This window comes from Capra hircus, chromosome 16 (genome assembly GCF_001704415.2).
Source record: "Capra hircus breed San Clemente chromosome 16, ASM170441v1, whole genome shotgun sequence".
In the NCBI taxonomy this organism is placed as follows: Eukaryota; Metazoa; Chordata; class Mammalia; order Artiodactyla; family Bovidae; genus Capra; species Capra hircus.
Genome location: NC_030823.1, coordinates 29,067,303 through 29,094,697, shown reverse-complemented (window position 1 = coordinate 29,094,697; position 27,395 = coordinate 29,067,303). Strand labels below are relative to the sequence as shown.

At 39.7% G+C, this 27,395-nt stretch overlaps 1 protein-coding gene across 1 annotated transcript in view; it reads right to left on the bottom strand.

Annotated features, from left to right (window-relative positions):
* The window catches only part of LOC102185944 (kinesin-like protein KIF28P), a 68,494-nt gene that overhangs the window by 40,302 nt on the left and 797 nt on the right, over positions 1-27,395 (bottom strand). The window contains exons 2-6 of the mRNA XM_018060243.1: positions 19,841-20,035; positions 12,870-13,073; positions 8,644-8,679; positions 3,435-3,659; positions 880-1,034 (exon numbers count right to left, since the gene is read on the bottom strand). Of these exons, the coding sequence (XP_017915732.1) occupies positions 880-1,034; positions 3,435-3,659; positions 8,644-8,679; positions 12,870-13,073; positions 19,841-20,035 (815 nt within the window). The remainder of the gene's footprint in view (positions 1-879; positions 1,035-3,434; positions 3,660-8,643; positions 8,680-12,869; positions 13,074-19,840; positions 20,036-27,395) is intronic.

Genomic DNA, 27,395 nt, shown 5'->3' with positions numbered 1-27,395 from the left:
TTTGTAACAACTTTATTCATAATAGTTAAAACCTGGAAACAAACTAAATGCCCATCAAATAGAAGAATGGATAAATAATGGTATATTCCTACAATGAAATAATCCATAACAATGAAAAAGAACTAATAATTGCTAAGCAAAACATCATGGATAAGTCCCATAGAAACAATCCTCAGTGAAAGAAGCCAGATATAAAAGACAATGATCTGATATAAGTGATTGCATTTATATGAAAATCAAAACAGCTAGGCAAAAATAAATCTTTGATAACAGGTTGATTTCTTTTGTTGGGATTAAGCCAAAGAGAAGGCATGAGGGGGTTTTCTGGGTTTTGGAAATGTACTATATCTCAGTCTAGTCATTAATTACATAGATATATACATATATGAAAATCCATTGAGCTGAACATTTAAGATTTGTGCACTTCACTATAATTAATTTATATCTAAATAACTTTTAAAATGCAAGATCCAGAAAATAATATATTTCACCTTTTATAAAATTAAAAAATCAGCGCTACTGAATATAATATTCACGTGTGATATAATAAGAAAAGAAAGAAAGAGGGAAGAAAGGAAGGGGAGAAAGAAAGTGGGGAGGGAGGGACATACATAAAACAAAAAATTCAAGATGATGGTCACCTCCAAGGGGAGCAAGATGGTGATTCCCTCCAACTGTTTTTTGGATTTGGTGGTAGTTTTATTAGTGTTTGTTATTTCATCTAAAAGCAATTAATTAGTTTAAAATAAAATCTAGGAGAGGCCAGAAATAAACCAATGATGCTAGTTGGTCATGAACCAAGGGTTATGATTAATCTAAATTTTGATATTTGAAGTCACTTTTATGGTACAAATAAGTACCTGTCCACTGATTATTTACCTGATGACATTTCCTAAATTGGTTAAACTTAGGTTAACGCGTGATCCTTCCCGCAGTCTGTCTCCTTCTGATCCTGAAGATTTCTGCCTTTCACTTCCAGCTAAATCTACCAAGTTAATACTGGACTGTTTGGTGAGATCTCTGTCTAGGAAAACCTGCAGGAAAGCACCACAAGTAATGCTATGAGAGGGGTAGCAGGCTACATGAGAAGTTAATCTATTTTACATTCACATTCTGAAATATTTTTCTAATTGTATTTCACACTCAAAAAAGATATAATAAAATTTGCAAGTTAAAATGCCATCCTCTTTACAATGACATTTTACAATAACATTATTAGGTCCAAACATCTCAGTTGCCCCTTCCCTTCTGTAACGTTATTTCCAGTTATGTATTAGATACCAATTATTGTCCTAATATTTCTGTAATCATTTTTTTTTTCCTGGCCATGTCAGGTGGCATGTGGGATCTTAGTTCTCTGATAGGGATTGAACACGTGCCCCCTTCAGTGGAAGTGCAGAATCCTAACCACTTCCCAATCAATAAATATTTTAAAGATACTGTGAAATCTGCAAAATAAATAGCTGTTCAGGATGGTGTAGTCATGTAGTGGAAAGAATGCTACAGGTTCTCTTGCTGTCATGTAACTGTGAGCAAATGATTTAACTTTTCTGAGCTATGATTTAACTTTTCTCAGTTGTAAAATCGGGATGATAGCATATTATTGGGATGTTATGAAGATAAAGTATAATAGATGTAATGTTTCTAATTATGCCTGGCATACATTATTAGGTGATAATATTGCTACTGACACCAATAAACAGAGTATGCTCGTTTACATCCAGTTAATTTTGTCTCCCACCCCTAAAATATCAAATTAAAAAATAGCACAGAAAACCATATATAAAGTCTATGAATGTAATACTTTATATTCATTATATAGTACATACAAAGTCTATGAATATAGAGTGAATGTTACATTCATATAAAGTGAATGTTATATTCATATAAAGTCTATCAATGTAACATCTTACCTACATTGTGAAAATCAAGTGAATAATAATTAAAAGTTTACTTGTGTACTTAGTTGCTCAGTCCTGTCCAACCCTTTGTGACCCTATGAACTATAGTCTGCCAGGCTCCTCTAACCCATGGGATTCTCCAGGCAAGAATACTGTAGTTGGGTAGCCATTCCCTTTTTCAGGGGATCTTCCTGACTCAGGGATAGAACCCAGATCTCCTGCATGGTAGGAGGATTCTTTACCGTCTGAGTCACCAGGGAAGTTTACAGAGTTCTTTAAAACGTAGTATCTTGGGCTTCCCTGGTGGCTCAGTGGTAAACATTCTATCTGCCAGTGCAGCAGACATGGGTTTAAACCCTGGTGTGGGAAGATCCCACATGTCATGGGGCAACTAAGCCCATGTGCCTCAGCTATTGAGCCTGTTCTCTAAGCCCATGGTCCACAGCAAGAGAAGCCATCTCAATGAGAAGCCTGCGTGCTAACTCGAGAGTAGACCCTGCTCATTGCAACTAGAGAAAAGCCTGCAGAGCAATGAAGATCCAGCCCAGGAAAAAATGAAATAAATACAAAATTTAAAATGTAATATCTTAAAAAAAAAAAAGTAATATCTTATCTAAACTTCCCAACATTCCTACGAGGATAACTGTCTCATTTTACAGACCAAGAAGCTGTGACTCAGGAAAGGTAGGTTATTTCCCACGATTTCAGAGCTGGTAAATGGATTCCTACATGGTCTAGTGTTCTTCAACCGATCCTGGCTAGAACAGGACAATCTTCATTTATTACTATTTTATCTATTACTAGAGCTGTGGCTTAGGAGTAGGAGGTGGTAAAATTGTAGCTAACTCTCATGCTTACCCAGGCTTCATGATAACCATTTCTGAGTCAAATTGTCCATAATTATAGCTATCATTCCCTACATCATTCCCAACCAAGGAGAATGGAGGAGGAAAGTATGCTTTAGCTTATCAAAGATTCTAGCTAGTGGAGCATTACATGGATGACGTGGTTTCAAAGGCTTTATCTAGGACTTGCAAATTTCAGAAAGACACTTCAGTATCTGGTTGTCCTCTAGGCTCATGGACCTGAAAGCTGACCATCATTATATTGGTGATGCATGGAAGGACTGTTACTAGGAATTCTCCATGACAAACCACAGACTCACTCTCCTATTTCCACAATTCCATCAAATTGGGGGTCAAAACCTGTTTCTCAAAGCATGTAATTTACTTGAGGGAAGATAGCCTTTAGCCCTACAGGCATTTCTAGGACCTTACTAGTGACCTTCTATCGGTAATGGGATCACTTAGGCCAGAGTGGGGCATGGATGTGGTGGTAGGGAGGCAGGAAAAGACAAGTGTCTTACTTTCTCCTGCTTCTGACCCTATAGTCTATGTTCAGAAATAGCTGTCTTAATCCATAGATCAAATCTAAAAAACTCCATAATACTCACCAGCCCATAATGCTACTGGGAACACATCCCCACACCCCCTCGGTGAGAGGTGGGGAAATTGGCATCCAGCTGAATCTCACCTGCTTGAACTGAATGGTGATGATCATGTGAGACCGGCTGCTGCTGGCATTCATGTTGGTCGAAGCTGTGGTCCTTATTTTTGCTCCTTGTTCCATCAGTCTTTCAATCTGGGCATAGTTCTCACAAGGCACTGACTTCAGACCATCCACATAAAAGCCCAGCTGTTGGTCCTCCCTTACTCTTAGCCCTCCAGGTTTCTTGATCCTGGATAGCAAATCTCTCACCTGTGGTAAAACAAGTAACGCAAACGTCAGGAAGGCAGGAAGTTTTGTTGACTTCACTGCTATAGCTCCTCATAGAATATAGTACATGCTCAGTAAATATATATTGGATGAATAAATAAATGGTAAAGTTCTGTAGGTACCAGACAGCCTCATGACTTACAATAAGTAAGAAACAGAGAAATGACAAGTAAGAAAATAGAGAAACCTGTTGTAGTTAGTGAAATCAGAAGTTTTTTTTTTTTTTTTAAGGATTTCAGTTTTATTATTTTCAAGTACCTACAGCACTTCAGGGCTTCCCTGGTGACTCAGACAGTAAAGAATCTGCCTGCCAATGCAGGAAACACAGGTTCAGTCCCTGGGTGTGGAGGATCCTCTGGAAATAGCAACCCACTCCAGTATTCTTGCCTGGAGAAACCCATGGACAGAGGAGCTTGGTGGGCTACAGTCCATGGGGTCGCACAGAATTGGACATGGCTGAGCGAGTAAACAACAACAACAAGAGCAGTTCAACCAGCCTGCAAACTCCCTGAGGGTGGGAGTTGACTAGTAAGTCCTAACATAGCTCCTGACACATAGTAGGCACCCAGTGAAATGCTTCTGGAGAGAACAGTGTAACCAGAGCTAAGTTAACAAGAAATGTTTAATACATTGCATGTAGGATATTGGGGGAACTGCTTCTGTAGCATGAAAAAATATTTAGTTGTATCTATAGTTGTCTGACGTTAAATGAAAGTGAAACCATTACTTGCTCAGTTATGTCTGACTCTTTGTGACCACATGGAGCCTGCCAGACTCCTCTGCCCATGGAATTCTCCAGGCAAGAATACTGGAGTGGGTAGCCATCCCCTTGTCCAGGGGATCTTTCTGACCCAGGGATCGAATCTTGTCTCCTGTGTTGCAGGCAGATTCTCTACCATCTGAGCCACTGAGGAAGCCCCAGTGATTTTAAAGCATTTGTGGTTGAAAATATTGTTCTCTTATTAACCTAAGTATGTTCCTAGAAATCTTGTTAACTCTTGCAGTTGATTAGCAACTCCTTTGTAGATAACACAAAAATAAATGATCTCTTTCTGAACTGTCACAAATTTTGTATCACAAAATAATGAAGTCTTACTTTTCTAAGAACAGTGATAAATGAAACTTAATTAAAAGTTCATAACATTCAAAGTACCTAATGTTCTGCCTCAGTTAAATCCTGCTGCCACAAACGCCACCACTCTGAATCTCTACTTCCAAGAAATTTACCTAACCCAAACAGAATTTGCTATAGGCAAACCTAACACAAGAATATATGTAATTTTTTGGATCTCATTATTATTATTATTATTATTATTGGAGATTTGTGTGATGTCACACTTAGACCGTGGCAACCCATGTTGCATTTCCCCCCAGAAAGCCACTTCTGCCGGGGCACAGCAGGCCGAGCTATGGGAGCCTGCTAGAGCCTGAGCCTCTGCAGAGGGGAGTTGGTGTTACATGGTGCAGTGAGGTCTGGGCTGGGAATCTGACCTGGGTTCTTACTTCTGGTTCTGCCTCCAAACTATGAGAGCTTTGGGAAGTCTCCTACACTGCCAGTTTTTTTCTCATAAGAGGAGGGGAAGGGACTAAATGATTTCTAAGATCTCCCCCAGCTCAAATATTCTGTAGCTTTAAGTCCTAGAGTCAAGTTTCTAGGGAACCACTGACAGAAACCACCAGCCTCGGCAAGGCACAATGATAACCGCTTGCATGAGCTGTCTCACACCAGGAGGTCCCTCCTGATAAGGAACTTGGTGCTGGCGCAGAAAACTAACTGGGAGAATTCAGGAGGGGCCAAAAGGAGAGAGCAGACACCACCCCATAATATGTCTTACTAACCTCCCAGAATCCTTCATGCTGGAGTCCATCTTAGCTGAGAGATGCTCACACCACAAGGAAGGACTCTGAGTTAGGCCAAATATGGGCCAAGCAAGATGATTGGCCAGAGACAACCTGGAAACTAAACCCATCACCACAACACCCAAGACTGCCAGCCACGTGGTCGAGCAGTTCTCCTGGATCCCCTTACCCTGCTGCTCTCCTCCCAGGCACCCCTTTCCCAATAAGGTCTTTAGCTTTGTCCTATGTATCTCTCAGATAATTCTTTTCTGAGGGCTAGATAAGAACCCACTCTTGGCCCAGGAAAGGGTTCCCCTTCCTGCAACAGAGGCAAGATCACACACAGACTGAATTCAGGCAAGAAAAGTTAGGACAGTGGACAGAAGAGCCAGAGATAGGAAGACATTGAAATGGTGACAACTTCTGCCTTAGCTAGAAAGCCTTTCCTATAACTTCCACTGAGCAATATAAATTGTTAAGAAGTGGCATCTAAGGCTGAAGATATGTCTGAATAGGGCTCATTAAAGAAAAAAGCTAAGTAGGTTTAACCAGATAGAATGGAAGTGTGAGGGCCCAGAGATGAGGGCAGTTCCTGGCACTGGACTCTCCAGGTAGTACCTGGAGACTGAGTCAATGATGAGACCTTCCTCACTCACTTCAGCCCCTACGGGACTCTCCTACCTCTGCTTCTATCTGGCACTTCTTCAAATACAGCTTCACTCTGCTGCTAGAGAGATCTTCTAAACCCAAGGCTGACTTTCTTATTTCCCTGTTTAGAATCTTTTGCTGATGCTCCATTGCCTACCAAAGGGCCTTTGCCTTCTGGCAACTGATGTTTAGCTCCCTCTCCTGATGCTTCCCCATTCTCACCTGCCTGCATGCCTCTAACTCTGGTTACCTGGAGCCCTCACTGTTCCCTTAAACGCCATGTGCTTTCACATGTCCCTGGACTTGCTGGTACTAATCATGCCACCTAAAATGCCCCCAACCCTCCTCCTGGCTCACCAAACTCATTGCATCTTTCAAGATCCAGTCTAACTCCTCTGTTTACAAGCACCACCAACAATCGCAGGTAGTATTATTTGGTCTCTCTTCTATGCCTTTTTACCATTCATGCAGCATACGTGATATATTTTATTACTGTCTGGAGAGGATGTAGAATCTACCACCAAGCTTCTCCATGGCAGAAATCACATCTTAGGTTTTATTCATCCTCAGAGTCTAGTGTGATGTCTGAAATATTAAAAGTATCTAATAAACTTCACTTAGACTATTGAAGTACTACTGGAAAAATACCAGACTCCTAGCTGGTGAGACATGAAGAGGTTATAAGTATGTCCATGTCCTTATTTTAGAGATGAGAAAACAAAATTCCAGAGAGATTATCTTCATTAATAGGTTATCAGTGGGGGGCCCACAACAGGATGCCATTTCCCTGTTCCTTCCATCTGAACTTGGTAACGAAGTGAAGCTGCCTATTTGGTATGAAATAAAGGAGTCATACTGTCTTCCAGGCCCATCACTTTGAAAGAAATAGAAACTTAATCAGTGACCTTAGCATAACAACCCATTTGAATTTGCTATCAACCTTCAACAATAATAAATGGCTCATGGAAGCATATGAGAAACAAAACGGGTATTTTCTCTCCTTAATATAAAGAGAAACACATGGGCGGATTTATTCCATCAATGTTTATTTAGGAATGATTAAGTGCAAGACTTTGGGTAATGCTTGGAGTTATATAAGAAATCTTAGGATATGAAACTGCCCTTAAGAAACTTACAATTATAGATGCCTTTGTGAATTTATCCATTCAGCAAACCTTAGGGGCATCCATTTTAAACCAAATGTTACACTGCTGCTGCTGCTGAGTCGCTTCAGTCGTGTCCGACTCTGTGCAACCCCACAGACGGCAGCCCACCAGGCTCCCCCGTCCCTGGGATTCTCCAGGCAAGAACACTGGAGTGGGTTGCCATTTCCTTCTCCAATGCATGAAAGTGAAAAGTGAAAGGGAATATTATACTAAGCATTGCAAATAGAAAGGTGTAATCCTTTGTTCTGGAAATATAAATATGGAAATAAAATTTTATAGTATAAGGGCAAAGGGAAAGGGTAGAATGAAAAAGGACTTTCTGAATAACTAGTATTTGCTCAGCACTACGTCTCAATGTGTGGTCTAGTTTACTGCATTTATTTTAAAAAATATTTATTTATTTGGCTGTGCTGGGTCTTAGTTGCAGCCTGGAGGATCTGTGACCTTCACTGAAGCATGCAGGATTTTTAGTTGCGACATGTGGGCTCTAGTTCCCTGACCAGAGATCAAACCCTGGCCTCCTGCATTGGGAGCGCGGAGTCTTAGCCACTAGGTCACCAGGGAAGTCCCTGGTTGTGTCTTATTTTAAATTCTCTGCTTTATAAATAAGCAATCTGAGCTCTGAGACAAAGTAATTGTTCAAAGTCACAAAGCTAGTAACTGAGAGAGCAGGGATCTGAAACCATATTCCAACTTCGATCAGATTTGCTAAATGGCTGAAAAAAATCAAAAGAAAAATATTTTGTGACACATGAAAATTATGTGAAATTCAAGCCTCAGTGTCTAGAAACAAAGTTGTATTGGTACACAGCTCACTTACCCTTCACTTACACTTCAGCTGTGGCCGTTTTTGCCCTCTGAGGGGAGAGTACAGTAGTTGTGATAGAGACTTCAAGGCCCTCAAAGTCTAAAATACTTCCTGTTTGAACTTTGAAGATAAAGTTTGCCAACCCTCATGCTGAAGCCAACTGCTTTAGGATGTATAGATAAGCTGACATTTGAACTGGACTTGAAGTTCAGTGGTTTCTCTAAGACCAGAGAAACCAAGAAGGGTATTCCAGGGAGAGGAAGGATAGATGTAGGAGAGAAGGCCATATTGTGGAAAGGGAGAAAGGTTCTATGTGGCTGATGCAAGGAGTGTGTAGAGATAGAAGGACATAAGATGAAGCGGAACCTAGCTAAAATGAGATAGGTTAGGGCTGGATAGCCGATGCCAGGCTAACAGGTAGGATGGATGAGGGGGAGCCCCTGCCATTTTTTAAGCTGCAGAGAATCACTTAGAATCGTCTGTCAAAAAATGTAATCGTTGTTACCTGTTCGTTGTAAATTTCCAGCATGCTGAATGTAACCTGTATAGGAAAGAGCATAAAGTAAATTAAGATTCTCTTGAAACTTTGGGAGAAAAAAAAAAAAAAGGACTATGGAAACAACATAAATGGGCAATAAAGGAAAAAGCTAAATATTAAAATAGTGACACTCAACGTCACATGCAATATGAGATTCTGAAATAATTTTAATGACATGGAGGAAGTTCTTAACATAAATTAAAAACAGATACCAAAGTGTGTGTGTGTGTTGGTCTTGATTGTGAACAGGAAAAAAAAAGCTTTTTCCTTATTGTTCACTCTCCAATCTGAACAAACGCAGAGAAAAAGATTGATCTTTACCCTACCATGCATTTGGAGCAACGTTAGCCAATCTCCTACCTCCTAAACAGAAGCTTGGAGGAAACTCAGTGACTCTAGTCTAGAGAAAAGGCTCTGAAATACTGACGTTTTGCCGCCACTATACCCTCTTTAGGGCTTGTCTGTTAGTCACCCTCTGGTGAGTCTTGCCAGTCAAATCCCACCTCCCAAGAACTTCCAGCTAGCTTCAGAGAGCATCACAGTTTTAAAATGAACAAATGGGAGGGAAGGTCAAAATGGTAGAATAGGAGGATATGAAGCTTACTTCCCTCCACTCACACATCAGTAACACATCTACAAGTGGAGCAATTCTCACCAAAATTTAGTTGGAAACTGGCTGAAAGACTTACACAACCAAGGCTGTAGAGGAGATCCACACAGAATTAGGTAGGAAAGGAAGAGAAGGAATCAGTTTGGGGTCTGCTCCCCGGGAGGGACACAGAAGAGGAGAGATATTGCAGGCTTGAACGGAGTGAGAGGTATGAAAACACAATGGGCAACCCAGCCCGGGATCTGTCACCAGGAGGATGAGTCCCCCTAGCGGGGCCGGAAACCAGTGGGATTGACAGAGGGCTATAATCAACCGAGTCCACCGCTAAGAATGTGCCCACACTTGCTCACTCCAGAAACAAGGCACAGAAGACAGATTAAACGTGCAGGGGACTCTGCTCAGTTTCCTGAAACTGCCCTGGCGTGCCCCGCCCCCAGCCAGAGACAGCAACCACTCCACCCTATCTTGCCCTCAGCACTGCTGCTGGGTAGGGTGCTGGTGCAGGGAGGGGTAAGGGTGCTGGTGCAGGGAGGGGGAAGAACACACACTGAGAACGCAGGAGCCGTCTGGGACCCAACCCTCTAGGCTTCTGCTCTGGCCACCTGGGACTCGACGCCGCCCCCTACTGGGCAGTGACAGCCACTGAGCAGGGGAGAAGCCTCAGCTCACACCTGGCTCTGACCCTAGCCCCTCCATTTCCAGAACTTCCCAGACAAGCAAAAACTAAGAATTTATGAATACTAAGTCAACCCTAAAAGCAACGTTAATAGGTCTTCTCTAAGTGGAAAAAGAAAAGGCTACAAGTAAGAATCTATAGGAAACGAAAAATCCCACTAGTAAAGGTAAATATGTAATAAAGGCTGTGGATCAACCAATTAAACAAATTAGTATGACGATGAACGGGCTTCCCTCATAGCTCAGTTGGTAAAGAATCGCCTGCAATGCGGGAGACCCTGGCTTGATTCCTGGGTCTGGAAGATCCACTGGAGAAGGGATAGGCTACCCACTCCAGTGTTCTTGGGCTTCTTTGTGGCTCAGCTAGTAAAGAATCAGCCTGCAATGCAGGAGACCTGGGTTCGTTCCCTGGGAAGATCCCCTGGAGAAGGAAAAGGCTACCCACTGCAGGATTATGGCCTGGAGAATTCCATGGACTATATAGTCCATGGGGTGGCAGAGAGTCAGACAGGACTAAGCGCCTTTCATTTCACTTCACTTCATGAAGATAAAAGAAAAAAAAATTATGCAGTCATCTATTTTGGCTTTTGAGCAGCGAGCAGTTAGCCCACTTTTGGTAACAATATCTCATTGTGGTTTTGAGCTTCATTTTCCTAAAAATTAGTGATGTTGAACATCTTTTCATGTCCCTATTGGTCATCTGTACATCTTCTTTGGATAAGTGCTTATTCAGGTCCTCTGACCATTTTTAAATTGGGTTGTTTGTGGTTTTTTTGCTGTTGAGTTGTATATGTTCTTTATATATTTTGAAAACTGACCTCTTATCGGATGTACAATTTGCAAATATCTTCTCCCATTCAATAGGCTGCCTTTTCATTTTAATGATGGTTTCTTTCTCTGTGCAAAAGGTTTTTCATTTTATCGATCCCATTTGTTTATTTTTGCTTCTCTTTCCCTTCCTTTGAGTCAGAGCCACAAAAACACTGCTAAGACTGATTTCAATGTGGTTACTGCCTATGCTTTCTTCTAGGAATTGAATGGCTTCAAGTCTTACACTGAAGTATTTAATACATATTAAGTTAATCTTGTGTATGGTATAAGATGGAGTGCAGTGTCAGTCACTCGGTAGTGTCCGACTCTGCAACCCCGTGGACCGTAGCCTGCCAGGCTCCTCTGTCCATGGGATTTTCCAGGCAGGAATACTGGAGTGAGCTGCCACTTCCTTCTCCAGGGGATCTTCCCGACCCAGGAATTGAACCTGGGTCTCCTGCATCACAGGCAAACTCTTTACCACCTGAGCCACCAGGGAAACCCTATGATATAAGATAGTGGTCTAGCTTCATTCTTTTGCATGTGACTAGCCAATTTTCCCAACACTGCTTATTGAACAGATTCTGCTTTCCTCACTGCATGTTCTTCACTCCTTTGTCATAAATTAATCATCCATGTATGCATGAGTGGATTTCTGGGCTCTCAGTTTTGTTCTATTGATCTCTGTGTCTATTTTTGTACCAGTATCATACTTTTTTTTTAAATTTAAAAATTGAATGAATTCCTAGATATTTGAAAATATAATTCCAGAGAAATTATTTAAAAGCCTACCATTGAAAGAAAAAGATAAAATCAGAGCAGACTTCATAAAAAACACTTTTGAAAAAGTGAGTAATTGACATTATAGAATACTGTATTATTTTTCACTTTTAAAAAACTTTTTGTTTTGTACTAGGGTATAGCTGATTAATCGGAGAAGGCAATGGCATCCCACTCCAGTACTCTTGCCTGGAAAATCCCGTGGATGGAGGAGCCTGGTAGGCTACAGTCCATGGGGTCGCTAAGAGTCAGACACGACTGAGTGACTTCACTTTCTCTTTTCACCTTCATGCATTGGAGAAGGAAATAGCAACCCACTCCAGTGTTCTTGCCTGGAGAATCCCAGGGACGGGGGAGCCTGGTGGGCTGCCGTCTATGGGGTCGCACAGTCGGACACGACTGAAGCGACTTAGCAGCAGCAGCAACATAGCTGATTAATAATGTGGTGACAGTTTCAGGTGAACAGAGAGGAACTCAGTTGTACATATACATGTATCCATTCTCCCCAAACTCCCCTCCCATCCAGGAGGCCACATAACATAGAGCAGAGTTCCATATGTTATGCAGTAGGCCCTTCTTTGTTAGTATCATACTTTTTTGATCATATAGTTTTGTGGTATAGTTTGAAACAAGGGAGTGTGATGCTTTCAGCTTTGTTCTTCTTTCTCAAGATTGTTTTGACTATTTGGGATCTTTTGCAGTTCTATACAAATTTTAGAATTATTCTACTTCTGTGAAATTTGCCATTAGACTTTTGATAGGGATTGTATTGAATCAGTAGATAAATTTGAGTGGTATGGGCATTTAAATAATATTAATTCTTCCAACTCATGAACATGGGCTGCGTATCCATTTATTTGTGTCTTCATCAGTTTCTTTCATCCCTGTACAGGTATTTCACCTTCTAGGGAAAGTAAGAAGCTATGTTAGGACAATTAAGAAGCAAGATAATATTCTTAATTTAGAAATAAAAATAAGTTAAGAGGAGAACACACCTTGATAGAAGAGGGGAGCAAAGGGAACCAGAAACTTGAGCTGGCTAGGGTTTTGTGTTATAAAACTCCACAGTGGTCTCTTGTTATTGTCATCATTAAAGATGTCTCTCAAAGTGCATTTAAAAAATATTTTCCTGGGTTTGCCTCCATAGAACCACAAAAATTCAACATTTTATTTGATTTTGTAATGATGTAAGGATTTTGGTATGGAAAATTAACATTATCCTAAAATAGATATGCTGAAAACTTCCACTGGGGGCAAGGAATTTCCAAAATTAAAACAATTTTTTTTCTTAAAGAAGCGATTCTAGAATAATACATACCTGGTATTCTTGATTTTTGTCCCGGTTCTCAATTGCTTGAAATAGCTCTTCGCACACATTTGGAATGATACCCTTGTTTGCACCAAACCCAATCATGGAATAGCTTTTTCCAGAGCCAGTCTGCCCATAGGCCAAGAGAGTAGTATTATAGCCTTGCCAAGCACTGTCCAGAATTCCCCTGCCAAGATCATGAAAAACCTCCTTCTGGAAAGAAAATTGTAGGTATTATGTTCAGCACAGACTTCTCACAGTACTTTTAAAATCTAACATTCTGGTTTTGATGAGTTCCACCTTATTTAGTATCATTCAACTTACTTGAACTATAACTCAGATGCTATCTTAGAACCAATGGAATAAAGCTGGAAACCAAAAAAGGACTTGTCAGTTTGGAAGATACTGATCACCATGGGATCACCACAGATCTTCAACTAGCTAGTACCCATCAGTAATGGACTTGTGTATTTTACAAAACATGGGCTAGGTCTTTAAAATTCAGCCGTTAGACAAAAATTTCAAGGCTTCAAGGGACACAGACCAGCCAAAGTGTTTTCTATTGGGTTGACCAAAGTGTTCATTTGTTTTTTTCTGAAAGATGGTGGTAGTAGCCCTTAATAGTCTTTAACTTCATTTGAAACAATTTTGTTACATTGCATTGTGACAGCTGTCATCTCAGTGTACATTTAGAAAAACTTATCAGAAATTGGTGAATTTTTGTATAACCATTTTAATATTGAAGATGGAAAAAATAAAAGCAACATTTTGGCATATTGTGCATATTATTTCAAGAAAAAAAAATTATGCAGTGTATGGAGAAGGTGCTGTGACTGATTAAATGTGTTAAAAGTGGTTTGTGGTTTCCCTGGACATGTTCCATGGTCGAGTAGACCGCTTGAAGTTCAAGGTCAACTATCACAATTCTTGCAGTCTTTTAAAACTGTCTTTTAAAAACTGAGATAGAATTGACACATAACATTAAATAGTTTCAAATGTATAGCATAATGACTTGATACATGTATTTATTGAGAAATTATTACCAGAAATTCACACCCATTACTTCACAGAGTTAAACATTTTTTTTCTTCAGTGAGAACATTTAAGATCTACTCTCTTAGCAACCGTCGAATATACAATGTTGGACTGTTAACTCCAGGCATACCTCAGAGATACTGTGGGTTCAGTCCCAAATCATCACAATAAAGAAAGTAATGCAGTAACGTGAGTCACACAATTTTTTTTGGTTTTTCAGTGCATAACATAAAAGTTATGTTTACACTATACTGTAATTTATTAAGTGTGTAATAGCATGACATCTAAAAAAAACCAGTGGATATATCCATTTTTAAATATCTTACTGCTCAAAAATGCTACCCATCACCTGAGTCTTCAAGGAGTCATAATCTTTTTGCAATAGTATCATCAGAGACCACTGATCACAGATTACTATGAGAAATAGAAAGAAAAAGTCTTAAATATTCAGGAAAGTTACTAAAATGTGACACAGAGACAGGAAGTGAGCAATGTTGGAAAAGTGGCACCAATTGACTTAGGCTTGCTTGATTCAGGACTGCCAGAAATCTTCAATTAGTGAAAACAAAAACAAAATGCCCAAATACTGTATCTGAAAAGTGCAATAAAGCAAAGCACCTGTATAATCACCATGCTATACATCACATCTCTAGGACTTGTTTATCTTACTGGAAGTTTGTAACTTTTGACGATCTTCTCCATTTTCACCCATATACCAGTCTCACTCCGCTCAGCTCCAACCCGGAACAGCAACCCCCTGCCTCTGGAGACCACCAATCTGTTCTCTGTTATCATGCTCATTTTTTAAAACATTCCACACTTAGTATTTCTTTCTCTGTCCAGCTTATTTTACTTAGCATAATGTCCCCAAGGCCCATCCATGTTGTTGGTGGCATTTCCTTCTTTTTAATGGCTGAATGATATCTATTGTTTATATATGTATGTATACATACATAGATATTTCTTGGTGGCTTATATGGTAAAGAATCTGCTTGCAATGTGGGAGACCCAGCTTCGATCCCTGGGTTGGGAAGATCCCCTGGACGAGGGCATGACAACCCACTCCAGGATTCTTGCCTGGAGAATCCTATGAACAGAGGAGCCTGGTGGGCTACAGTACATGAGGTTGCGAAGAGTCAGACATGACTGAGTGACTAAGCACAGGACTGAGTGACTAAGCACAGAACTATATATATATATTTTCTTTATCCATTGCCTTGACTATTGTAGATCTGTCGGTTTCAGTTCTTCAAATTAATGTTGGCTACTGTAAGTCCTTTACAATTCCATATAAATTATTGAAATAGTATAATTTCTGTAAAAAGTTACCATTGGCAATTTGATTGAGATTTTTTTGAATCTGTTGATCAATATGACTTCTTAATAATGTTGAGTCTTCTGATTTGTCTTCCTCTTCTTAATGTTTTTATAGTGCACAGATTTTGCATAGATTTTGTAAATTTAACCATTTCCTGGTTTTGATGTTGCTGTAAATATTTTACAATCTTACTTACAATTCAGTTCAGTTCAGTCGCTCAGTCGTGTCCGACTCTTTGCGATCCCATGAATCACAGCACGCCAGGCCTCCATGTCCATCACCATCTCCTGGAGTTCACTCAGACTCACATCCATTGAGTCCGTGATGCCATCCAGCCATCTCATCCTCGGTCGTTCCCTTCTCCTCCTGCCCCCAATCCCTCCCAGCATCAGAGTCTTTTCCAATGAGTCAACGCTTCGCATGAGGTGGCCAAAGTACTGGAGATTCAGCTTGAGCATCATTCCTTCCAAAGAAATCCCAGGACTGATCTCCTTCAGAATGGACTGGTCGGATCTCCTTGCAGTCCAAGGGACTCTCAAGAGTCTTCTCCAACACCACAGTTCAAAAGCATCAATTCTTCGGCGCTCAGCCTCCTTCACAGTCCAACTCTCACATCCATACATGACCACTGGAATAAACCATAGCCTTGACTAGACGGACCTTAGTCGGCAAAGTAATGTCTCTGCTTTTGAATATACTATCTAGGTTGGTCATAACTTTTCTTCCAAGGAGTAAGCATCTTTTAATTTCATGGCTACAGTCACCATCTGCAGTGATTTTGGAGCCCCAAAAAATAAAGTCTGACACTGTTTCCACTGTTTCCCCATCTATTTCCCATGAAGTGATGGGACCAGGATGCCATGATCTTCGTTTTCTGAATGTTGAGCTTTAAGCCAACTTTTTCACCCTCCACTTTCACTTTCATCAAGAGGCTTTTTAGTTCCTCTTCACTTTCTGCCATAAGGGTGGTGTCATCTGCATATCTGAGGTTATTGAGATTTCTCCCGGCAATCTTGATTCCAGCTTGTGTTTCTTCCAGTCCAGCGTTTTTCATGATGTACTCTGCATAGAAGTTAAATAAGCAGAGCGACAATATACAGCCTTGACGTACTCCTTTTCTTATTTGGAACCAGTCTGTTGTTCCATGTCCAGTTCTAACTGCTGCTTCCTGACCTGCATACAGATTTCTCAAGAGGCAGGTCAGGTGGTCTGGTATTCCCATCTCTTTCAGAATTTTCCACAGTTTATTGTGATCCACACAGTCAAAGGCTTTGGCATAGTCAATAAAGTAGAAATAGATGTTTTCCTGGAACTCTCTTGCTTTTTCGATGATCCAGCGGATGTTGACAATTTGATCTCTGGTTCCTCTGCCTTTTCTAAAACCAGCTTGAACATCTGGAAGTTCATGGTTCATGTATTGCTGAAGCCTGGCTTGGAGAATTTTGAGCATTACTTTACTAGCATGTGAGGTGAGTGCAATTGTGCAGCAGTTTGAGCGTTCTTTGGCATTGCCTTTCTTTGGGATTGGAATGAAAACTGACCTTTTCCAGTCCTGTGGCCATTGCTGAGTTTTTCAAATGTGCTGGCATATTGAGTGCAGCACTTTCACAGCATCATCTTTCAGGATTTGAAATAGCTCAACTGGAATTCCATCACCTCCACTAGCTTTGTTCATAGTGATGCTTCCTAAGGCCCACCTGACTTCACATTCCAGGATGTCTGGCTCCAGGTAAATGTGAGTGATCACACCTTCATGATTATCTGGGTCGTGAAGATCTCTTTTGTACAGTTCTTCTGTGTATTCTTTCCATATCATTCATTTCCTATTAATTGCCTTATTGCCCTGGCTGGGGCCTGCAGTGGATGTTATATAGAAATAATGAGATTGAACCTTCTTGCCTTGTCCGCATTCTGAGGGGCAACACATTCAGTGTTTCACCATCAAATGTGATATTACTTATGTATTTGAGGGAAGTTCTACTTCTAAGAGGCTCCCTCCTATTTTAAATTTGCTGAGAGTTTTTATCATGACTGGGTGTTGAATTTCATCAATTGCTTTTTCTGCATCTGATCATATATTTTTCCCCTCCTGATTCTGTTCATATGATGAATTACATTGATATATTTATATGTTAAACTGATATTAAGTCCCATTTTATAATGATGTATTTTAAAATACATACTGTTGGATTCCATTTGCTAAAATTTTGTTAATGTTTGTGTCTATGTTCATGAAGAAGGGTATTGATCTGTAGTGGTTTTTGTAGTATTTGGCTGGGTTTTGGTGTAATATTGGCTTCAAAAATGAATGGTCCTTCTATCATCTACAAGATTTTTTCTTTTTTTCGGAATTATCATTATTTCTTCCTTTAGTAGAAGTCACAGAAAAGTCATCTGGGCTTAGGTTTAAATTTCTTTAATAGATATAGGGATACTTGAGTTGTCTAATTTTGTGTGGACTTCAGTAGATTGCATCCATTTCATCTATGTTGTTAAATTTATTGGCATTAAGTTGTTCATAATATTCTCTTATTATTTTTTAATGTCCGTAAGATATGTAGCAACGTCTGTTTCATTTCTCATCTTCATACTTTGCATCTTTTCTCCTTTCTCCCAGGTTTTGGTTTCATTGATTTGTCTCTATTATTTTACTGTGTTATATTTTACTGTTTTTTAATCCCTTTCTTGCTTTTTCTATACTTTTCTTTTTCTAAATTCTTAGGTGGAGGAACCTAGACTGTTGATTTGAGATTGTTCTCTAATATAATCACTTAATGCTCTAAAAAGGCCTGACTTGGCTGCATCCCACAAATTTTGATAAATGTTTTGATTTTCATTCAGTTCAAAATACTTACTGATTTCCTGTATTCTTTATTCCCTGACCTATGGATTATTTAGAAGTCTGTCATTTTCTAAATATTAGTGGAGTTTCCTAATAACTCTCAGTCATTCCTTTCTAGTTTAATTCCATTGTGGTCAGAGAAGATACTTTGTATGATTTCAGTTATCTTACATCTATTGGGACTAGCTTTATGACCCAGAATATAATTTACCATAAAGTTCCATGCTCACTTGGAAAAAAGTGTGTAGTGCTGTGGTTGAACGGAGGGTAGCAAAATTGTTCTATAGTTGTCAGTTAGGTTGATAATATTGTTCTGGTCATCTGTAATATTGATTTTGGGTTATTTGCTCTATTACTCAGAGAGGAGTGATGAAGTCACCAATCAATGGTAGATTTGAATATTTCTCTTTCAGTGTCCACCAGCTTCTGCTTTGTGTACTTTGAAGTTCTGTTAATACGTACATACCCTCTTAGGATGGTGTGTATGAAATATTTCTTGTTCTGAAGTCTACTTTGTGTGATGTAAATATAGCATCTGTAGTTTTCTTCTTCTTAGTGTTAACACGAGTATCTATTTATTTATATTTAAATTGTATTTTGTCTATTTGTGTAGATAGATATGGGCTTCCCAGGTGGCTCAGTGATAAAGAACCTGCCCACCAGTGCAGGAGATACAGGAGATTGAGGTTGCATCCCTGGGTCAGGAAGATTCCCCTAGAGTAGGAACTGGCAGCCCGCTCCAGTATTCTTGCCTGGAGAATCCCTTGGACAGGAGCCTGGCGGCCTCAGTCCCTTGGGGTTGCAAAGAGTGGGACACAACTGAGCATGCAAGCACTTAAGATGACGTCATTGGATCCAGCTTTTCCTATCAAATCTGATTATCTGTACCATCTAATTGGCATGCTTATTTACACCTGATAAAATAACCAATGGTTGGCATTAAATCTACTATCTTGCTATTTGTATTCTGCTTATTTCATTTCCTCCTTGTTTTTTCCCTCCCACTCTTTTCCTGCCATGCTCCAAGTTTTTCATAATTTCATTTTCCCACAGCTGATTCATTAGTTATACTTTTTTGGTTAGATTTCAATTTGACAGAGTATTTTTAGGGGTGGTTTAATAAAGGCATAATCTTTGAGCTGAGTTTTCAAAGATGAGTAGGTAGACAAGAAGAATAGAAAGAAAAGGTTGGGAGGAAATGAACAGAGCCTCAGTAACCTGTGGGAAAATCTCAAGCATATATGTAACTGGAATCATAGAAGGAATAAGGGGAGACCAAAAATACTTGGAGAAATTATGGTTGAAATTTTTTCAAAGTGGAAATTACAAACACATAGATTTATGCAGGTTAATGAGCTCTATCCACATTGAAATGACCACTTTTCCTTTGTACCCCATTGTATCCCACATATGTTATTATAGAACCTGTAACATTTGAATGCACTTTTTTGCCTGTCTCCCTACACCAAATTCTGAGCAACTTTCAGGCAGAATAGTGTATGGCACATGGTAAATACTCGATAAACCAAAATTCTCAAATGCTGAGTGCCACACAAGTTTGGCTTATTTTGCTTATATCAGAGAGGAAAATATAACTGACTTGACCAACATTCCTTTTTCGAAACATGTAAATACATCAAAAAAATAACAGACTTAAGTGTCTAAAGAATTTTGTTAGGCAACAGCTACACTTTTGGACCTCATAAAAAATCAATGTACTAATATATTGTTAACAATTACAAAAAAAAAAAAAACTTCCATTGATGCTATTTTAAAGTAATTTACCTGGCCTGCAAATTTACCACCAGGATCAGCTGAAATAAACACACCATCTTTATCCTTTTGAAATCCATTGTGAGACCAATATGCCAGGTCAAAAGTAAACGTCTTCGTATGTTCTGGATTCTTAGGGTCTTGTATAATGGTGGTGGTCCTGGAATGCATGGAAATCACACATTTGCTCCCAGAATTCTTCTCTCTCTATAGTCAAATCACAAATTCAAGTCAATCATTACAGTTTCCCTGTCATCCAATTTTTTTGCAGGTCTTTACATCTAGTAAGAAATTAAGCTAGTAACTTACTGTTCATTCATTTTGTTCTCTGATTATTTTTAGCAGCTGTTATGACAATAGTTGCTGTTATGGGTCCTCAGAATTTTTGAAAGGCTTGTCTCTAGTCATATTAACTTTCTGAGAATAGCATATCTAACACTCAACTATGCTAATAGCATAAACTACAGCATCAGAGATCCATTCCCAACATGACAACATAAGATGCTCCACTGTCCCACTCTCCAACAAAACTGGTGAAAAGTGATAATTAAAAAAAATGAAAATAAAAAAAAAAGGAAATGGAAATGGTTCTAAGAGCAACAGCCAATGAAGAAAGATCTATTCAAGAAATGTATCAAAATTTGGTAAGAAAGGAGTCCATGGTGTTTAAGCAAGACTACTCCTTCTCTCTCCACTGTCAGCTCAGGCAAGGAGAGACAACTCCAGACTGCTGGAGCTGAGAGCACAGGGCTCCCTTTCTCCCTGGGTCCCAGGAGGAGGGATTTCTTCCTAAGAGGAGAATGTCGGCATTTCTCACCCTGCCCCCTTCTACCTGTGACTGAGGCTTCACGTGGGAAAGTATGGGTGAGAGGTGGGAGCTCCTTCTTTTACCCAGTTTCCACACATGGAACAGAGACTCTGCCTTGATTGCCGCGTGCTGAGAATCCTGGGGTGCTGATCACACTTGCCCTGGCTCCCGAGGTGGTGGTTCTTTGCCAGGAGAGACAAGCTCAGACGACTGCAGGTTGCTGTTCCACATTGACCAAACACTGGGCTTCTAGAGCAGGGCCGTCATACAGAGTAGCTTCCTTGTGTCCCCACCCACAAATCCAGAGCCCTGGTTTAGAGATCTTGCCTGGGCACTTAACCTCTTCCTAAAGGAACTGACTTCATTTGCCCCCTTGGAGTTCAACACTAAGAGCACGCTTAAGAACAGAGGTGGCTGTGATGAAGGGCAATTCGGATATTCAAGGTAACAGGTTAAAGCACAGGTTCTCTGGTTTGGCTTCCCTGGTGGCTCAGATGGTAGAGAATCGGCTTGCAATGCAGGAGACCCGGGTTCAATCCCTGGGTAGAAAGATCCCCTGGAGAAGGAAATGGCAACCCACTTGCCTGGGGAAATTCCATGGACAGAGGAGCCTGGTGAGCTACATGGGGTTGCAAAGAGTTGGACACAACTGATTGACTTTCACTTTTTTTGGTCTGGTTTGCTGGGGAGGAACCCACCTGGACTCAGAAAAAATATCAGTCGCTGATCTCAGAAACTAATCCTTTAAAAGGAACCGGAATTTGATTGAAATAGTTTTTAGAGCAATTTATGCCCCTGGTCATTGTTGAAAACAGAGCAATCGGTTGGCAATCAGTGGACTTCACAGTTTGGTATGGTCAAGAGAGAAAGGGGGCCCTACAAAAACTGTCACCATCCCATAGTGACCAGGTAGGAGATAAGACTTCACTAAAATAATCCAGCCAATCACTAAACAAATGTTGGGGAAGTTCATACAAGTAGTCTTGTCCAGGCTTCAGAAGCAGCAATAGGTCTTTGATCAGAGGCCCTGAAAGGAATTACATGCCAAACTGCTGACTGGCAGGAACGCTGAAAGTAGGTCTTGAGAACCAACAGTTAAGGGAATAAATAACATGGATGGGAATGAGCCACAAAACTTCCTGGGCCTGGGGAATCTGGCCAGTTCCCAGGGATCAGTGAACATTCTGAGACTGACAACTAGAAATATGAACATTTAACACAATAGCCAAAGCTGCATATTTGCATGTAAGCTGATGACTACCAGCCAGCCTGCAGCTTGGTGATAAAAGCAGGACTCCTTTCGATGGCACTCTCAAGTCTCAGCCATGGAATGTACCTTCAAATTGGGGACTCAGATTGCTGTTCCAGGGACTTCCCAGTGTTCCTTAACTCTGGATTAAGTAGGGGTTCCCCCAATTTGGTGATGTACATGGATATGTTTTTCCTGCTACACTGCTTGTGGATCTTCCAACTGGGGCTGTGGCTTGAATCTGGATGTAGTGTTTCCCCAATCTGGTGATGTATATGTATTTATCTCTTGCTATATTGCTTGTCCTCAAACTGTAACTTACTATTAATATAAGAAACTTCCTTAATTCTTGCCTACTTAAATACAAAGTGGTTATTTTGCCAGTGAATCCTCTGAACCTGAAAGTCCTTCAGCAGAACACAAATCTTTTGGCAAAACAACAAATAAACAAGCAAATAACAATAACAAGCTAGAGAGGAGTGGGAAGACCAGCACTCAGATTTGCTATAATGCATTACCTAAAATGTCCAGTCTGCCTAATAGAACACTGTGCCTGCAAAGAAACAGGCAAGTAAGATCCATACACTGGAAGGGAAGCTGGCAACAGAAACTGAGAGTGATCATATGCAGGAGTTAACAGAAAAGTAAAAACCATAAATATATTCACAGCACGGAAGGAAACCAGATTAAAGAAATAAAGGAAAGATTATAAAGGAATAATATAAACAATTTATTACATTAGATAATTTAGATGAAATGGACAAATTCTTAGACACCAAGTACGAAATACTCAAGAATAGACAATTTGAATAGACCCATAACAAATGAAGAGATTATAGTAAAAACAAAACTGTTCATCAACAAATGGCTAGACTGCTTGATTCTATCAAACATTTATATAATACCAATTCTTCACAAACTCTCCCAAAACATAGAAAAGGGAATACTCCCTAACTTATTTTTATGAAGCCAGTATTACCCTGATACTAAATAGAGACAGATATCTCAAGAAAATAAAGCTACAAACCGGTATCTCTTGTAAGATACTGCAAGAATCCTCAACAAATCATTACTAATGTGAATCCTGCAACATATAAACAGAATTATACACCATAACCAAATGAGATTTATCCCAGGGATGCAAGCTTGGGTTTAACATCTGAAAACGTTTCTATTGTTTCAATTTTATGACTTTGACATCCATGAATTCATAGAGATAGCAAACAACTTATCGTGCATATCAACCAATCTGAAGGCCACATCCCAAGCCTTTATCTAATCCCTTTATCTAATTCACACCCCAACCCAGTGTTTCTCCTAACTCACATTACCCCAGCACCAGGTACCTGACTGCACCTGACCAACTGAAGTCTAGAGTCCATGGAAACTACACTAACTATCCAATCCTGAAATTGCTCAAACTTGCCTACTGTGCCTTGCCCATTCCTTCCGGTGGAAACCACAATAAGAGTGTAGGCCAGGCATCCTTTCCTCCAGCCTTCTGACCAACTTCCTTGTATGGCTACATGGAATGCTCCTTTCCCTTGAAAATTATAAGGCAGTGATCACTGAATCTGTCACCTTACTGTATCTGATTAAAACAAATCTTGGGTACACTTTAAAATAATGATCAATGTAATACGTATCAATAGAATAAAAAAATCACATATCATCTCAACATGTAGAAAATGAATATGACAAAATTCAACACCCTTTCATGATAAACACACTCAAAACATATCAGCAACAGAATGGGACTTCCTCAATCTCATAAGGGGCATCTATGAAAAACTCAATACTACTATCATACTGAACAGTCAAGGCTGACTATTACTCTCTAAGATCAGGAAGAAGACAAGGATTTCTACTCTTGATGTTTCTATTCAACATTGCATGGGAGGATCTAGCCAGGGAAATTAAGCAAGAAAAGGAAACAAAAGCATCCAGATAGGAAAGGAAGAAGTAAAATGATAGCAATTTGCAGATGATATGATCTTAGAAAATCCTGAGGAATCCACTAGAAACTATTACAACTAGTAAATGAGTTCAGTAAGGTTGCAGGATGTAAAATCAATATACAATAATAGACTGTTTTATACACTTTAAACAATTTGAAAATGAAATTAGGAAAATTTCTAGTACTACCACAAAGAGTAAAATACTTAAGAATAAGGTTAACAAAAGAAGTACAAAACATACCCTGAATACCTCAAAACATTATTGGAAGAAACTAAAGATCTAAAATTTAGAAAAATACCCCATTTCATAGATCGAAGGAATTGGCATTATTGCAGGCAGATTCTTTACCATCTGAGCCACCAGGGAAGCCTGTTATTAGGAGAAAAATCCCCAACAGATGTACATTCAATTCAACTCTATCAAAAGCCCACTTTCTTTGTAGAAATTAACAAGCTGATTGTAAAATTCATATGGACCTGACAGGCATCCAGAATAGCCAAAATCTTCAATCTTCAAAAAGAAAGAAGTAGGAGTCACACCAATCTCACAATTCAGTACAACCGACAGTGATCGAGTGTGGCACTGGCATAATGACAGACATACAGATTAGTGTAACAAAGTGGAGAGTCCAGATACAGATCCAAACGTCTATGATCAACTGATTTTCAACAAGGCTGCCAAAATGAAGAATGGCCTTCACAAGGAATGCCACTGGGAAAACTCGATGGTCACACACAGAAGAATGAACTTGGATCATTACTTCACATGATATATAAAAAGCAACTCAAGAAGGACCAAAGACCTAAATGTAACAGCTAAAACTAAAATAGAAAATATAAATCTTCATGACATTGGAGTGGGCAAAGAGAGATAAGACATCAAAAGCACAATTTTAAAAAATTGATTTCATCAAAATTAAAAATGTCTGTACTTCAAAGGATAAAAATGTAACCCTTTGAATGGGAGAAAATTTGCAAGTTGTATATTTAATAGGAATTTGTAACTAGAATATGTAAAGAACAGCTCAATATAAAAAGATTAACAGTCCAATTTAAAAATGAACAAAGGATCAGAATGGACATTTCCCCAGGGAAGATACACTAATGGGCAATAGTACATGAAAAGATCCATGACATCATTAGTTATCAGGAAAGTGCAGATCAAAAAAACATGATGCAACACTTCACACCAACTAGAATGGCTATAATGAAGTAAGTTAAATGTTGGCCTGGATTGGAGAAACTGGAACCTTCATACACTGCTAGTAGGAATATAAAATTTTCTAAGTAGGTGCAGCTGCTTAGAAAAGTCTTGACAATTTCTTGAAAGATAACACAGAGTTATTAAACGACTCAGCAATTCCAGGCCTAGGTATATAACCAAAAGAAATGAAAACCTGTGTCCACACAAAAATCTGTAAACAAATATTTATAGCAGCATGATTCATAATAGCTAACAGTGAACAGGTGGAAACCACCCTGACATTCACTGAGGAATGGATGAACACAATGTGGTATATCCATACAATGGACTATTATCCAGCCATAAAGAAATGAACTTTTGATATGATATGACATAGAGAAATCTTGACAACATTATGCTGAAAGAAGCCAGTCACAAAAGACTATATAATCCTATTGATATGAATTGTACACAACAGGGAACTATGCAGAAACAGAGATTAGTTTAACGGTTGTTTAGGACTACGGGAATGAGGTGATTAAAAACGTTATAAATCTGATCGTGGTGATGGTTGCATCTGTGAATATATTAAAAGTCACTGAATCATACACCATAAGTGAGCTAAATGTGTACTATGTAAATTATCTCAATAAAACCATTTAAAAGGTGGCTTAGATGGTAAAGAATCTGCCTGCGATGTGGGAGACCCATGTTCAATCTGGTTGGGAAGATACCCTGGAGAAAGGAATGGTAACCCACTCCTGTATTCTTACCTGGAGAATCCCATGGACAGAGGAATGTGGTAGGCTATAGTCTATGGGGTTGCAAGGAGTCAGATACTGAGTGACTAACACGATGGTGAAAATAACTATAGCAGCTAATATTAGAATTACTTACTTGTCAAACGTCGTGCTCAGTAATTTACAGATTACTTCACCTAGTGTTTCTAACGGCAATCCTGTGAGGTATCAACATCTCTATTTTAGACTTAAGGAAATCAAGGCTCAGAGCTTAAAACCTTGCTCAAAGCCACACAGTAGGTAAGGGATAAAGTCAGGTTTTGAACTCATGTTCATCTGACTTCAAAGGCTCCTGACAGTCGGGACTTCCTTGGTAGTCCAGTGGTTAAGAATCCACCCTGGGGGACATGGGTTTCATCCTTGACCCATCCTGGAAGATCTCACATTCTGCCAGCAACTAAGCTTGTGTGCTAAAACTACTGAGACAGTGCTCTGCTGCTGCCAAGTCCCAACTACTGAAGCCCACAGCTCCAGAGCCATGCTCCACAAGAAGAAGCCACTGCAACAAGAAGTCCACACGCTGCGCCTAGAGTAGCCCCAACTTGCTGCAATTAGAGGAAGCCCACACTGCAACAAAAAGCACAGAAACAAAGAACCCATGCAGCGCAACAAAGACCCAGTGTGCCCCCAGACCCCCAAAGGCTCCTGACAGCCATTGTCTTACAACAAAGGAAGTCTCAAAATGTTGGATCTCTGATCCCACAGTGAAAGCAAGACTGGATATGAAGTTAGAAAACTAGGCAGGGTCTAGGTCACCAAGGCGGTTTAACAGTTGTCCAGATGTGATCCAGAACTACCCCAAACCATTTCCTGAATTCGTTTTCTTTCTTCCTACTATTCCAGTCTAAGATAATCAACTTTGGTGGTAGATATGAATCAAAGGGGACCTAACTATGCGATTGTTTTACTGCCCATTCCTATATCCTAGTTAACTGTCCTTCAATGTGGTCATTTAATTTAATCACAAGTTAACTCTTTGACATGTTTTGAATCTGTTCCCTGAGAAACTATGCCACTTTAGAAACCTTAATTAGGGGCTACGCTAAAGTGAGACATAACCACACTTATGTCTAGTTATAAAGTTATCTAATCATATGTCTGCCTGATTCCTGAAGTATTTTCTGCAATATAGAGGAATGTTAAGGGACAGGACAGAACTGATATCAACCGAGTATGTGCAAAGCAGTATTTTGTATTAATGGATGAAAGTGAAAGCAGCAAACTATACAAGTGGGAAAGCAGATGTAATATGAGGTCACCACTACATTGTATCCCATTCAGAATCATTATCAAACAAGCCTTTGCACGTTGTTTCAGCATGCTCTTATCCAAATCTTATTTATCTCCTTTATGGCCATTTCAAATTCTTCTAGTTCCAGGAAGTCTTCAAGTTCTGTGCAAGCAGAATGAACTGTACCCAGTCTTTCTCTGGGTGTCAAGATGATTCACCTTACCACGGTACATATTGCTACAAATCACTAACATACACAAGACTATACGCTGCTAGAGAACGACGACTTTCCTTTGTATCCTCAGTTCCTAGTTCAGTGTTTGAACCACCACAAATAA